General features: G+C 41.2%; 1 protein-coding gene across 1 annotated transcript in view; it reads right to left on the bottom strand.

Moving 5' to 3' along the window:
• The window catches only part of GAS2 (growth arrest specific 2), a 90804-nt gene extending 76137 nt beyond the window's left edge, over window positions 1-14667 (bottom strand). The window contains exons 1-2 of the mRNA XM_068399592.1: window positions 14616-14667; window positions 5034-5195 (exon numbers count right to left, since the gene is read on the bottom strand). Coding sequence (XP_068255693.1) covers window positions 5034-5175 — 142 coding nt within the window. The 5' untranslated portion in view covers window positions 5176-5195; window positions 14616-14667. The remainder of the gene's footprint in view (window positions 1-5033; window positions 5196-14615) is intronic.
• Window positions 14668-15225: the final 558 nt, after the last annotated feature.

Raw genomic sequence — 15225 nt, 5'->3', positions numbered from 1 at the left:
CTCTCTTTTACCGCAACCACCAGATGCCCCTTAAAAAGACAAACAGTTAGACCTCTGCACCTGCCACTTGGAAACTGTGGGCAGCTATCTGTAAGGTCACCCAGTGCTGGAAGTCCTAACGCAACCAGACTGGGAGGTCTATGAAAGAATAACTAAAACGAGCCCAGGTCCAGGGTGTGTGCCCAAGAGGTCACAGACAGAGCGTTCCCTGTGGGCCATCTCAGCCAGCCAGGGCCTTCAGAAGGCAGCGGGGAGACTCAAAGACTAAAACGAAGTACCAAAATCTAGTTGGTTTCTCTATTATTGCGCTGAGTTCTTCCACATTTGGTTGAACAACTACAGTGCAAGACACTGACTCCAGCCTCAGGACTAGCCAATCGACTATTTTAATTGTACGCTTCAGTGGTAACACAAAACTACAAGTTTACAAATAGAAATACTTCAATCCGGTCAATCTCTGAAACACGTCGGTATAAGGATGAGCTTCTGCAACAATGAGGCACCAGTGGAACTACTCTTCCTCACCCTCTCAAATCGTGTGGCATGTAAACCCAAGATAACAAAACCCAACAGAAATAAAGAAAACAAAGGCAAATTATTTTATGCACATGCAAAACTGGTTCTTTTCTGACAAGGCTACTGTGTATCCTAGAATAGCTGACAGCAAGAGAAACAGTTTCGATAGCACTGAGACATTATCACTTACTTGCAATGGGACATATAAACAATCTCAAAGGCATGTTGATACTAAAGAAAATTATAAAGCCTCTCAACGAAATCAGAAGCTGCATCAGTGCCAGCAGAATCACTAGAAGTATCAGTATCATTAATGTCTTGATATGCAGATATTTAAAACCTGCATTTCCCACTGGCTTGAGCTGAACACGCTTACGTTGAAAATAAGGGTACTGCTACAGAATCCTCACAAGACAGCAAGATGAGCAAGATCATCAAGCTGAAGCAGGTTTTGCTTTAATTCAGAATCTAAGACAGTTTTCTCGCAGACGACTTCCCACTCTTCATCCCCGAAACATTATGCCTCCTTCAACACATCTTGAAATTCCACTCCTGGTCTTCAACTCAGTGCCTCTCCTAACATCCTCACCTCTCTTTTCCTTTTCTCCAAACCTACTTCACGTCTGCACCCAAGAAATTTTTACATGCCTCGTGCAACATTCAGTGTTTACATGTCCAATTCCTCAGCATCTTGCATTCTCCAGCTCCTTTCCTATGAGCTTCTGAAGCTCAGAAAACTCTGTTAGGAAAAGGCATTGACACTGAAACCTTGGAGCCCAGGCATGTGCCCAGGCACATCTTAAAGGTCTATTCTGTGGTCCCGTGTGCTGAATGAAGCTGAATGGAATAAGCTACAATATCATAACCCTCTGCAGCTGGTAAATGGGCTCCGGGAATAGGAAAAAAGATCAGAGCTCTACACAATAGCCAAAGGGGAAACAGAGAAACCATCCCTCTGTACCTGTCCTAAACTACAGACTGGTGATGAGGCCCGCTCCTCCTGATGTCAGCCCTTTCTCCTCTGCAGACACACAGGAGAAAACAAGACAGTACTGGAGAGTACAGCAGACAAGGAAACACTATTTGCTTTCAAATAGCCACTTTGACTCTGCTAGATTACTATGGCCCAACCGTGCTAATTCCCATGTGAAGCTTGCTCAAGGTGGAACAGAAGTTTTCAGTATCCATAAGAGCATTCTACTAATACAAGTATATACATAATCTACCATATGTGAAGTGTGTCAGCAGTGAAAGCATTGCCAAGTGCTTCATTGGCTCTATACACAATAAAAACAAGGCTGAGAGATTACAATGATTTGCAAGACAGTTTGATCAACACATCTCCTTAACTTTACCACTGCAAGGATTTCTCGACTGAGCCACCAGAGCTCAGCAGAGGGAAGTGAGGGTAAGAGACACAACATCTGTAGCTCCAGTCTTCCTCTCCAGCATGCAAATCCCAACCCCTGCAATGCTAACATGTCCCACTTTGAGAATGTTATAATGTACAATATTGTATGAGTCAGTCCCATCTGACACATGGATTTCATCTGTAGTGTCCTTTTTCCAGCCCCCAGAACACAGGCAGCTAAAATCTATTCAGCAATGGAGCTGTAATGACAAACCATCTTCTAAGCAGATCTGAGTTTCTCTGACATGGTTCCAAAAATAATTAGCAAAATGCCTACAAAAGTACTAATGATTACTTAAAAAAACCCCACCACAATGTCCATGCTAAATTAGAATAAAATGTCCAAAGTCTCAGGGTTAAAAATTCTTACAGTGTTATTTTCCAGCTGCACCATGTATCTCAGTCTTCCAATTTGTCACTCAGGTAAGGTCAAATTCCAGCTATGCCAAATTTCCATCTAATATCAAAACCCTTCAATTCATATTATAAAGTGCAATATCCTTCTAATGTTTCCCAGTTTGTAATTTCGAACTCACACCAGGCTTTGCTGCTGCAAAACTGTCACCGTTTTAACTTCCAGTAACACTGTGTAGGACGTATTTGCCTCTCCACTAAAATTTCCAAAAATATCATCTGTTGATCAAACTACCTCAAAGAGGTTCAAGCCCTATTCCTGTCTAAAATACTTTCTATTATTCTTTTTTTAAATCTACGCTTATTTGTCTTTGTTGAGTCATAGTATAAATGAATGAACAAAATACAGATGAAACAAAACATGAACCAAAATGGCAAAAATTAACTGAAATGCATATTAATTTTCTTCATAAATTGAGAAATCCTATTGCATTAAAACTGGCATAAAGACACTTACAATGAGGCCACACAAGTTATAGTGAAAATCTTCTGACCATTAATGCAAAGTACATTATTTCTGCCATGGAGAAAAAAAAAACATAACAAAACAAACAGAGTCTTGCACATCCTTTTATCCTGTTGGATGCTGAAAAGTGAGAGAGTACAAACAGGTTTTTACGACAAGGTAATGGCATGCTATAAATTCGTACCTCTTTTATGTTACAGCGACATGCTCATGTGTCCCTCTTCTCATTAAAGTTAACCCAAATCAGACAGTAATTAAACCAAATTTGAATTCCGAGTTAATATATTTATATGAATATTAATTACTTTAATTCAGTTACACTTAATTTATCTTCAATGTGAATTTTAACTTAATTGAATTATTAATTTGAATAACAATGTCTACACAGGAATTCAAAGCAGTTTAACAAATCACTATAATTTCAGTTCCTCGGGACAAACTCTGAGAAAAGAAGAGCTTGGTGTGAGAAGGTGTGGGGAAATGCATTAAGCAAATGAACTGTGTATGGTGCTTAATTAGAAGAAGGTTGTGCCCATTTAGTTCTGCAGTGCAGAATTTGGTGTCCATATGAAAAATCAGATTTTTAATTATAGTTGGCATTTCAGAACCTCCTGCTGGTTTCTACTTTCTTGCTAAAAACGTGACCTCATTCCTAAACTTGTCACTGTGAGAACTCTGTTATGAACTGCAAACAAGCTTCTATTTGTTTTAGAGTGGCTCACTAAAACTTCATTGTTTAAAACATTTAAACAATATATTAAATCCTTAATGGAATGTGCTGCTTCTGATTCAAAAAACAGTCTTTTGGATTGCTGTCTTGTGGTAATTGGAATGAAAAGTCAGGATTTCTGGATTTTGTTCTGGCATTGCCTAGACAATTTTATATTCAAAACTCATTAATTTAAATGGAAGTACCACACAAAGATGTAATTTAAAACAGGTGCCACTTTTGCAGTTGTGGATTCATAACTATTCCAGCTCCAAAATGGGTATCACCTACCTGCAAAACACTGTGTTCTTGCATTCTACTGATGCTGCACTTATTGACTACACCTCTCAGGACATAGTGATACTGCCCCTCCTCTTAAAAAAAGAGGAAATACAGCAATGTAGAATGTGCAGATGAAAAACACTAGATATAATCTATTATAGTGTGATATCACTGAGAAGGTTCAGCTACATTTACCAAGACAAGACACTGTCTATGTCTCACCAGAACAGACTTCCAGGAAAAAAAAAAAAAAAAAACAAACCAAACCCCAAAAACCACATGCCACAAATTTAAAAATGCTCATCCCAATTTTCCTCCAAAATAACATCAGCAAAAGTTTCATGTAAACATCACCTCCTCTAAAGTATTTTCTCCTGTTTGTATCACTACTGGCGTATTTCCCTTAGGATGAGGCATTGTGTAGGTCACGTATTTCTTTGGTAGAATCCTTTTGAGTTACAGAGATCACACAAAAGCCATTTTTCCTTGAATGCTCTCAGCAAACACTATACTATTTCCTGCCTCTCAGTTTCTAAACTCTGCCTTCTTGAACGAGTCGTATATCCTGAAGAACTGTCTGTCTCTTTCTTTCCTGCTAGGGACATACTCTCATTCGCTTCTCTTCACGTCGACCTGTTTTTTCTTGGCTTTTGGTTGTATCCTCTTTCATCAAAGTGTTTCCGTTTCACACGCCAATAGGTACAGCTGCAACCAGCAAATCCCCAGGTCCCAGCCGCAGTCACTAGGTCAGAGCCGTCTATGCACAAGCTTCCACAAGTCTGAGCACGCATTGCCTTGGGCGGCAATTATCAATCACTAGACTGCTTGGTCAGCAAAGAACTATTTAATGGCTCCTTCCATTCAAGACTGTCAGTACATCCATACTCTTTAGGCGGCTTAATGGAAGACCTAGTTGATGGCAGCAATTAGCACTATTCAGCTTAATGGTATTAATACAGAAAACACATGCAAAAGAACATTTAAAAGGAAATTTGAGGAAAAATAAACATGAAATGAATAATAAAGTTCAATTATGCTACTCACAGAAACACTGTGGAGGCAGATTACTTATTAGCTTTTCTGACCTTGCTAACAGTTGCACTATGTGGAGGTAGCTACCTAATCATACCTTTATTGCTGAAACACAGAGAAGTCTGAAGGACTGAATTCCCAGCTAACAGTGTATAGAGTTCTCTTACTGCCCACTATCTGCATTCCATCTTATTGCATCTTACCCAGTAGGTTTGTGAGCCACAGGGCTAAATCCTCTTTCATCGGCAACAAGTTGGCTTCATGTCTACTTGCAAGCCACTGACTGTACTGATGCATATCAGAGAGGCCAGGCCCACGTGCCTTCGGGCTCAGAGCAGTGCACATTGCTTATCCGCTTGTTGTACCTGTTTTATTACATTTAAAAAAAAAGAAAAAAAAAAGAAAAAAGAAGTACTTCATTATAGCAAATAAAGTTTCACAGGTTCTGTTTTTAGAATTGTAGAAGATAACAACAGCAACTATGATTCTAAGAAATCAGATGGCAGACAAACAGATGCAGATCTAACACGAATACAACATCAATGACTGAAGTTTTGTTTTGTTAATGGATCGCATTGCAAGTGATTAAATCATACAGATAAATGTCGACTTCATTTGTACTCACATGTATGTTGCCAACACATAACCAAATATTCTGCAAAGAATGATTAAAATCAAATCAAAATAAACATTTTACACAAAGCTAACAACTCACTACCGTGCCTGATCCAAAATCCATTCAAAATAAATGGAAAGCTTCAGAGATTTTTGGATCAGACCCAAGAAAAACACGGGAATAACTGTGTTACGCTACTACAGCAAACTTAGTAACAGTTAATAAACGCAGTTACCAAATGGAATCAGTCTATTCTACAGCTTTAGAATAATTAAAGTAAATATTTTTACGGAATAGCGTTATTTCTTCAGAAAGCATCAAAACAGCTAGTGCTGGTCACCCACACTTCCCACTTCCACCTTTTATACAGATATTCCTCTGCTTCAGTGACAACTTACTGAAACTTTAGTTTCAGATAAGACAAGACATCATGTGTTAAATATTAGTTAAGTGTTCTGAGCCTTGCAGCAGCCAGAGACGTCGGGCCCACTGGACCTCTCTCTCTGCTCCTGAAGGACTAATTCCCCCACCTGTGGCAGGGGTGTGCTAAGGAAAGAAGGTTATTTTTCTCTCTGAAAAGAAACTCAGACCTGGACCCTAATGCTTGTAGCAACGAGCTAAGATACTTTCTTGCCTGGTAGGCTGTAGCCTGCTGAAAGCTCAGTCACACCAAGTAGCAGTCACAACACCTTGTGTAGGTGCCTCTAGACAGACATTAAGTGGGGGTGAGAGGTCCGTAAGGAATAGTTCGTTGCCTGTTGTCAACTGGCTGATCCACACCAACTGTGGTTACATGTGTCACCCAGCTTCGGCTTATGATACACTGAAAACACTTGTTTTTCTGTCCTTCGCATACCTTTCAAGTCAGGTAAGAGGTAACAGTGACTTTAAAAACAACAACAAATAAGAACAATTTGTTATACTATTCCATTGTGGCCTGGAATAACAAGAATACTGAAAACAAGTGCCAAAAAAGAGGAAAATTTTACTGAATGTAAAAAGCAATTGCCTTTCCATAAAATTGTGCTGCAACTGACATTTCCAAATATATGAAATGTTATTTGGGATATTTTAATGCTTATATTAAAACACTGCAGCATTTTTTAACCATACCCTGAGTAACTAAACTCCTTGTTCGCAAAAACATCTGCTTAAGCTCTTACTGAGAGCACCTCACCCCAAACCCTGAAGTTTGGCTTGCCCTTGAGATAGACACAGCTTTCACTATGAATATACTTCTTATTGAAATTAGACAATTTTTTCAGTTGGGGAGAGGGGAAAAATAGACATAAAAAAATACTTTATTCCTTTGTATAAATACACACTTCTGAATTATCAGTAGATTTTACATTTTTTTAACAAAAAAAAAACCCTTATGTATCAAAGTTCCTTGGAAAGCAGAGGAGCTTAAGGCAGACTAAAGTATGTAATTTAAGCACAGTTCTGTTCTGAAAACTGACTTTGTAAAAATGTCAGCTTGGATTTATGGTTTCCTGGTTGATTAAATCCAAATCATACCTGTTCATTTGGGGCAGGGTGTGAGGGAGTGGACAGAGAAGAATTAGGCTGTTAGCTCTGCAAAAATCAATCTGGAATGTCACACTCAAATTCCTTCGGACTAGATGATGCTAACTGCTAAGTAACTACAATGACAGTATATTTAAAGTTGCTCTAAGTCACTTAGAACCATGCAATTTAGTGCTTCAAATCACTGCTTCACTTTGGATGGAAATAGAGGCAAGATGGATAATTGGCACAACCTCATCTTCAAAGATTATATGGGAAAAATCAAGCATAAATACCTCTGTCATATACTTTCTTTCCAGAAAAAGCAGCCTTAAAATAATTTTTGACTGATTTCTGGAGTCTATAAACTCCATTGATACAGTGAGAACCAGAACTGAAACTAGTTTATTCTCTTGAATCGCCTCTGAAATTATTTTGGTAAAAAGTAATAAAAAAAAATTCTCATTCCTGAATGTTCACTTCAATATACAAATAAATCAAAGTAAAAATCCATCATTTTTTGGCATCATTTTTCCATGTACCTAACACCTATGTATCTAAATATTGAGGAAACAAAATCCTGCAATTTGTTTCTTTTGACATACAGATTGGAAAAATATACCTGAAAAAAGAAGCACTATTGTACTAAAGGAACCAGTTAGACACTGCACCTCTTCACTCGAAAAAATTTCAGTTCATACATGCTTTGAGGAGGGGGTTAGACTAGATGACCCCTGGAGGTCTCTTCCGAGTTAAATTATTCTGTAATTTTATATTTCAAGGATGCACACAGCAATATTCATCCTGGGACCCTAAGCAAGGTCTGCCCTGCTAGGAGTATAACACACGCACACACACTGAGCTGGGTTGTGTTAACAGGAAAACTACAGAGACAACATCCTTTTCTTTCATCTCAGGAAACATCCACCTACCTTATCTCTTCCAAGACCACATATATGAAGTGCCCTATGAAACTTGGAGCTAATTAATAACCACCAACATTATAATATGCCTGATAGCCAGACAGATATGATACAGGCTGCTGCCACGAGTGGGGCTGAGGTAATTCTAAGGTCTGAAAGTTCAATTTCTTTAAGACTAGAGAAAAAAAGAGGGAAGGCTTCTGTAGCAGCTACATGCAGGCAGTTTGGGTTTCCCCATCAGTCTGTGAAAGAAGCACTGCAGTCTATTTACAGTTCAAGCTGATCTCTGTGGAGACACAGGGCAGAGAATTCAGGGATTTGAGATATTACTTCAGTTTGGCTCTAAAATACAGGGCTGTCCTTAAATACATTTCATACTGACCTACCTCTTGTTTCATAAAACTCAGCAAACAGGCTGTGTAAAGGTCTCAAGGAACTTTTGAGACTCGCTGCAGGAAGAAAAACAGGAGAATAAAGAGCTCTGATTTCAGAGGATGCGTGGGTGCGTGAGTTTGGCAGTAACTGTGGTAGTAAGAAGAGAGAAGAGACAGAGAGAAGAAGGGTATTCTGAGTTTAAGCTAGTTTTAATGGGACACAGGTTCTCAGGATGGGAAACTAGGAAAGATGAGGAAAGGCAGAAAGACGTGACAAAATCTCTAGAAGCTGAAAATGATCCAGGCATGTCTATACTGGGACTAGGTCTGCTTGAAATAGTAGCCCTGACTTAGCAATAATGTATGGGTTAATTTGTGAAGCAGGCATGAAAAGTGAGGACTGTGGAATGAGAAATTTATTACTGATGAAGAGTCTCCACTGAGAAGAACCCTGAAGAATCACAAATGAATCATACAGTCCAACCTTACCTCAGTGTAAGCTTTCTTTAATTTAAGTTCTTAAAGGAACAAATTTTCCCCTTCCCCTCTATTTCTCCGAAAACCTGCCCTACACTTCAGTAAAATACTTTGATAGAATCAAAGCAACAAAATTCCTACTTTGGATTTTTAAAAACTAAAAATAAAAAATGAGCCTTCCAGAAGCACAGTGCAATTTGTTACCTACGAGTGATATTGTGCGTCAGTTATCAAACTGCAAGCAACAGAAACTATCGAACTCTTAATTATTCTTTATGCAAACACTGACCGCTACTGAACTTCTAAGTTTAACTTAAGCCTCCACAGATCTTCAGTGCTGAAGTACCTAAGCTTCATTACAATGCTCATCTACTTCATCAATTATAACAGCCCCTACATTAACTATTAAAACTTCAACACACACTGTTTGGGATCTGTGAAGAAGCTGAACTAAGTTAGTTAGGTGAAGGCAACCGCAGTTGGGTCCTGTGCTCCTTCCAGATCCCTCTGAGGATTCTACTTGTAGTCAAGGCCAGGCTCTTGATTCTTCGCTCAGACACCACTAACTCACCTCTTTAAAATATCTTAACACATTTATTTTCTGGTGAGCTGGAGAAAAGTTTATTGACAATTCAGCAGTGAGGAATTTGATCAAAGAAATGGACTAACTTGCCACAGAGGTAGACAGTGGCATTCAAGGATACATCACCACAGCTGAGGCAAGCCTCTTTGGCTCCAGCAACTGTTTCATCCTTTCCTTTTGGCAGACATAAGGTATGAACAAAGTAGCCAAAAAATATTGGTTTCCCTAATCTCACTACTTTCTAACAGCAACATCAAATCGTCATATATACAGCTCTTTAAAACTAGCCAACACAAACATGTCAAATATTTTATAGAATCTTACACTTCTCTATACTGTTGAGGCTGACGTGAGATATGCAGAAGCATTTTCAAAACTTACCTCTAAATGCTTTGTTCCTCAAAATGCAACTTCTTTCCCCCAACTATTCTGAAGGCAGACAAGGAAAGGTCTTTAACTACTTTTCATTCTGTTTTGTTACAGGTCATATTTATGCAGCACAGCCTTTTTTTCCACCTCTCTCAATAAGAGGACGACATCTCAAATTCTTAGACTTATTGTCTAGCTGAAGAATTCAGTGTGGGATAGTTTACAGTACACCCAATGACATGTAACAGATTCAACACACTGAAAGGTTATATTTCTCTCTGCTTGCTTCTACCAAACAGTGAAGTTTTTATTTTGCTTTACAGTAGTACATTTAGCTTTCTGTGTATCGTAGCTCACTGCTTGTATTTTGCCAGCAATGTAACTTACACTACCTGCTGATTGTTGTCAGAGATCATCAGGTGAAAGCAATGAGAATCAAACAAGTAATCTTCTGTAATTCCACTGGCTTTTGTTGGGGTTAACTGGTAGAACAAAAGAATCCAAAAATGATACACTACACTCAAAACACACAGGAGGGAAAGACACTTTAATCCAGAAAGTAAAACTGGCTGCACAGTTAGGCACTCACAGTTGCAGATCCCTGGAGTCAATTCCATTTCTTATTCCAACCACCTTCCTTACCTGTAAAATTGTGATAACAGTACTCTTCAACAAAAATCAAGTATAATCAGGAGGAAAAAATTTATTCTATATAGTAAAAACGTAAATATAAAAGTGTGTGTGCATGCATAGATATACATACACAGAAAATAAATATGCTCCACCCTGTGAATTAATCATACAAACCAGTAAGTTTGTGCTCCAAATTACCCATCCAGTTCCAGCCTATATACATAATGGCTTATACTGAGTAGCTGCTGGCTACGCAGTCCTCTCTGTATTACATGAGTTTCATTGTCCCTTCAGTCTTATTCCTAATTACAACACGTGCATTAGTTCTCAAACAAAAGGAGGCTTGAACCACTCCTTTTAACCACTCCTAGATACAATCCTTCCAGGTCAGAGATGAAGAAGTCTTGCTGAGTCACTTGCTCTTTATGACTAGGCTTAAGAATTAGCATAGACATTAAGTATCCAGCAAAACAAGAATTTGTATTTGTATTCAGTTAGAAAAGGATAAAAAGGTGTTAAAAATGTCTATGGAGGGAAAAGAATTCTATAAAGCAAATACAGAACTATGTTTAGAGATCAATCAAATCATCACTGATGCAAAGATCCTACATGATGTCCCCTTTGCACCATACCAGCTTGACTGTGACACTGGGCACCAGACATCTGTTTTGGCCCACCCTGGTACTATGCCCTAGCAGGCAAGGTAACTGACTGGCTCTGTTCAGTCAGCAGCCAAACCAGAGTCATCCAGGACTGAAGATTTGCACATATGCCAATTCAGTGGCCTAGTTGCTCTACAAAGCTGGAACAACTGGAACAGAAGATGGCATAACTCTGCCTTGGACACTGGGTTCAAAGACTCTATTTCGTAAAATCTTCATAGAATCAAGTATGCAGGCTTTAAGCTTGTGAAATGAGGTATCTTGCAATATGACTGAAGAAGCACATTAGCTACCAGCTGTAGAAGAAACAAAACATCGCACACGCAACTGTGCAATAACTTTACTGCCAGTAGTAGAGAGAGCAGACAGCAGCTTAGGCAAGAGCAGCAATAGTTTTCTCTGAAGGAACTGGAACTTGAGCACTAGCCTGCACGTTGGCTTTGACAGAGGGGTATCGGCTATAACTGCAGACAATCTCCTGCTGTCTTAGAGAGAAGGTAATGCTATTGGAAAGCAGCCATCCTGGAAAGAGAGGAGACAGAGGATCAAAAGCCAGAACAGAGCTCATGAGTATCTGGCAAGGGTCTCTGCTGGATCTCCCTGCTAGTTCTATTCACCTCAAGCAGATGGAAAAGAACAGAACTTTTGAAACTTTACTGGAGTTTCAGTGGACTGTGTGAAGCGTTCACTTACCGCAACTGCAAGTTGGGTGCAAAAGAGGCTTAAATAAAAGATGAAACGTTCATAAACGGATTAAGTTGCACCAACAAAACATTTGTGCAAGTAGAAATGAGGCTGCCCACGATTTGGGACCCATACTTGCAATCACCACTTTGACATAAGTGGCAGTTTTACACACATAGCACGTCCAAGCATAAATACATTCACATTTGAAAACCAATCACAGTTTTCCTGCCTCGGTGTTGGCATATTTTTCAGATTTGGAGACTATATGAGTAGTCCACAGACTAAAGGCTGCTCTTGTTTTTCCACCCCCTCACCCATATAGATACATATGTGTATACACACACATATATGCAGAAAGGGAGGGAAAAAAGATATATGAATGTCTTCCTTTGAGAGCCACAGAGGTAACTAACAACTTCTGTAATTGATATTTTTACTGTCAGGAAACAATTCCCTATGGTGAGATCTGCTAGACAGTGGAATAATTTCCCCAAGTGAAACTGTGAAGGCTCCCCTACTTGAAATTCTTAAAATAGACTAAAAGAAGCAGTAGGAGAAAAGACAGAGACCTGTCACTCACTGGTAGATGTTACTCAGTCAGTCTTTACCACCTGCAACTTCCAGTTTACTACAGAACAGTAATCACTTTCATGTTGTGCTTTTACATATGTAAAAACAAACACTATCACTTTTAAAGTGACTCTGCTACTACATCACATAGCTCATCTTCAAGAGCTATTACAGAGCTTTCCCTTCTGTAAGAAACAGCAGATCATTCTTGTCTGGGTCATCTTAAATACATATATCAGCAATCTTAGTTTTCTCACTACCATAAACAAGCAGATAAAACATCAGCTCACAAATGCAGCAAGCATATTTTTGTAAGGAAATTCAATTTTTCTAGTTACGTTATTATCCTTATAAACTATACCACAACCAATTTAGCCCAAGGTTTCTGGAGCTTTCCCAGATTAACTTGGAGCACACTGTACATGTTAGGAGCAGGGGGAGGGGCACTGGAGGGGAACCACCATCTGAAACTCATTAATCAATTAGAATTTTTAAGGGCTTACATCAAAATGTGATCTACACTGATAAAGTAAACTTTAATCACAAGAAGCCTTTGTCCTTTACGTTATGAATATACGTGTTACAAATGTGTGCAGTACTTTGAGTGGAGGATAGAGAACCTGGCACAACAGCTCACCAATACTTTAGACCTGCGAGGCCCTTGGTCTGAGGCCAGACCAGAACGAAGTTAACCGCACTTAAAAATCTGAGCTAACCATTGGAAGCCTAGACATTTTCAGGACTATGCCTAGTAGAAACAATTTTGTTGCCTCGATAACGTCTCCTCTACCAAAAGGAAAGCAAAACGTCCTTCTCACATAGACCAAAACAAAATTTTAGGAATGTTCAATATCTACTTGCTCATAAAATTATAACTTCTGGAAACTGAACCCGATTCCTAACACAGTCCAAAAACTTTCGAGTTTACTTCTCTTTGCCTGGCTCTTACTGTATGTTTTTCTGCTTGTCTAAGCAAAATAGCCATTAAAAATTATTACGAAAGAAGTTTCAACCTCCACCAACTAGAAAAGGAAACACATATTTAAACTGACATATCACATCTTACGAGGAGTATAAGCGTGTGTCTTGCTGCAAGCACACTATGCAGACAGTATTTCATGCTGACTCCCAATCATCAGCTTTGCTTTTAAATTACAAAGTTCCATTTCCAAATCCTGTCCCGAAATTAGCATGAAGCTTAACTACGAGGTATAAAGTAGAGTCAAAGAGGTACTTTGCATAGTAAGTGTGCCAATTTAAATAAGACTGTGGGTAAAATAAATAAGTTGACCAGATAAGTTAGTAGCCTAAAGTCAGTAACAGAAAATAAATAAGTTGACCAGATAAGTTAGTAGCCTAAAGTCAGTAACAGCTAGAAACTTGAGGATAGTTTATAACTGACTCTTCCTCACCGCACCACCTCCATCTAGGTTTGGTTTGGTTGTGGTTTCAACTAGGGTACCACAGTATAATGCTGATCAGATGGCCTATGGTACCATATGATATGCATTTCGGAATGTCAGCTAATTTCCTATTAAATCACAATCCACATCACAAAACCATCGTAAAACCATTACATTTGGCACAGCATCTACTCCACAGTGAAGAAACCATTCATGATTTAATGTACATGGAAACTGAAGAATACTTTTGTTCGTTCTTAACTTCAAACTAATGTCCGAAGTGTGCTGGAACTGCACTGGGGAGCTTGCAGGGCATCCTTCCTGCTGCCCCAAGAGCCCTTCTCCCCTAGGAGCACGCAAAGCCGGTAGAGCCAGTGGGCTCAGCTGACACACACCATTGCAGCAGGATGCTGACAGCCATCCTAGATAAGGAAGACAGCAACCTTCATTTCTTACAAGTAAAGCACTAGTGAAGAAATGGAGCCCTCTTAAAAGTTGAACTCTGCCCTCCTGAGATTTGAATCTAGAACCTGAAGAAGAAAGCAAGAACCTGGAAGGCCGGCTTTTGGCATGAGAGGGGTCTGATCCCTCCTGCCCTTCGGGATAGCGGAGGGGGGAGGCCGGGAGCGCCCCGGCGCAGCCACCCGCCCCGCGGCAGGGCTTGGCCGCCTCCCACCCAGCACTTGCCGCAGCCTCCGGTGCAGGCGCTCACGTTTCCCAGGAGCGCTGCGAAGGAAGGAAACCCGTCCTCCTCTTCCTCTCTCCTTGCACCACCGGCAACCCGGGGCTACGCGGAGCAGCCCGAAAGATAAGCCAGAGGTGCGAGGGGCAAAGAGCACAGCGAGCAGGAGCCACCCGAAAGAGGGGCTGGAACCGCGCACGCCGCCTCGCAAGGGGAATCCTCCCCCCCTCCCCGTTTTGCCCGCACCGCTCCGAGCGCCCGGCAGCCGTGTCGTGTGTGTCCCGTCCCCCCCGCTCTCACCCGCCGCGAAGCCCGGCTCTGCGCTGCGACGGGCTGCGTTTGTTCTCCTCGGGGCCCCTCCGCAGTAAGGCTGAGCTAATGGCTTTGCCATGAGTGCTGGAAGCGCTGCTCCCAGGTCTGCCCCTCGGGGGCAGGACCAAGCAAAGCCGCCGGGGCCCCCAGCCCTCCGCGGGATGCCCGGGGCGGCGCGCCAGCAACCCCCGAGCTGGCCGCGGCGAGCTGCGGGCGAACCGCTCGTGGATCTCCACCACCCACGCACGCTCTCAGTCCGCCTCCGCGATGTTTTCCAACTCCAGGCAGCCAGAGAGCGGGAGAAAAAAGAACCACAAAACCCCACAACCAGAAAGGAGCCCCCCGCTGCCCAGCGCGCAGGCAGCCGCAGCCGCCCCCGCGCCGCAGCGCGGTGCCCGCCGCCGAGCCCTGCCGCTTCCCCGCCGGGCCCCCACGGCCGCCTCGGGACAGGGAGGGGAGGAAGCAAAAGCACCTACTCCGCAGCGACGAGCCGCCGGGCGAAGTTCACCTTCCCGCTTCGCTCCCCGGCCCCTTTCTCTTTCCACTCAAAGGCAGCCGGCGAGACACGCGAAACAACCGCAATTTAAAGAAGCCCGGG

This window comes from Nyctibius grandis, chromosome 4 (genome assembly GCF_013368605.1).
Source record: "Nyctibius grandis isolate bNycGra1 chromosome 4, bNycGra1.pri, whole genome shotgun sequence".
NCBI classification, from domain to species: domain Eukaryota; kingdom Metazoa; phylum Chordata; class Aves; order Nyctibiiformes; family Nyctibiidae; genus Nyctibius; species Nyctibius grandis.
This window is presented reverse-complemented; position numbering and strand designations above follow the sequence as displayed.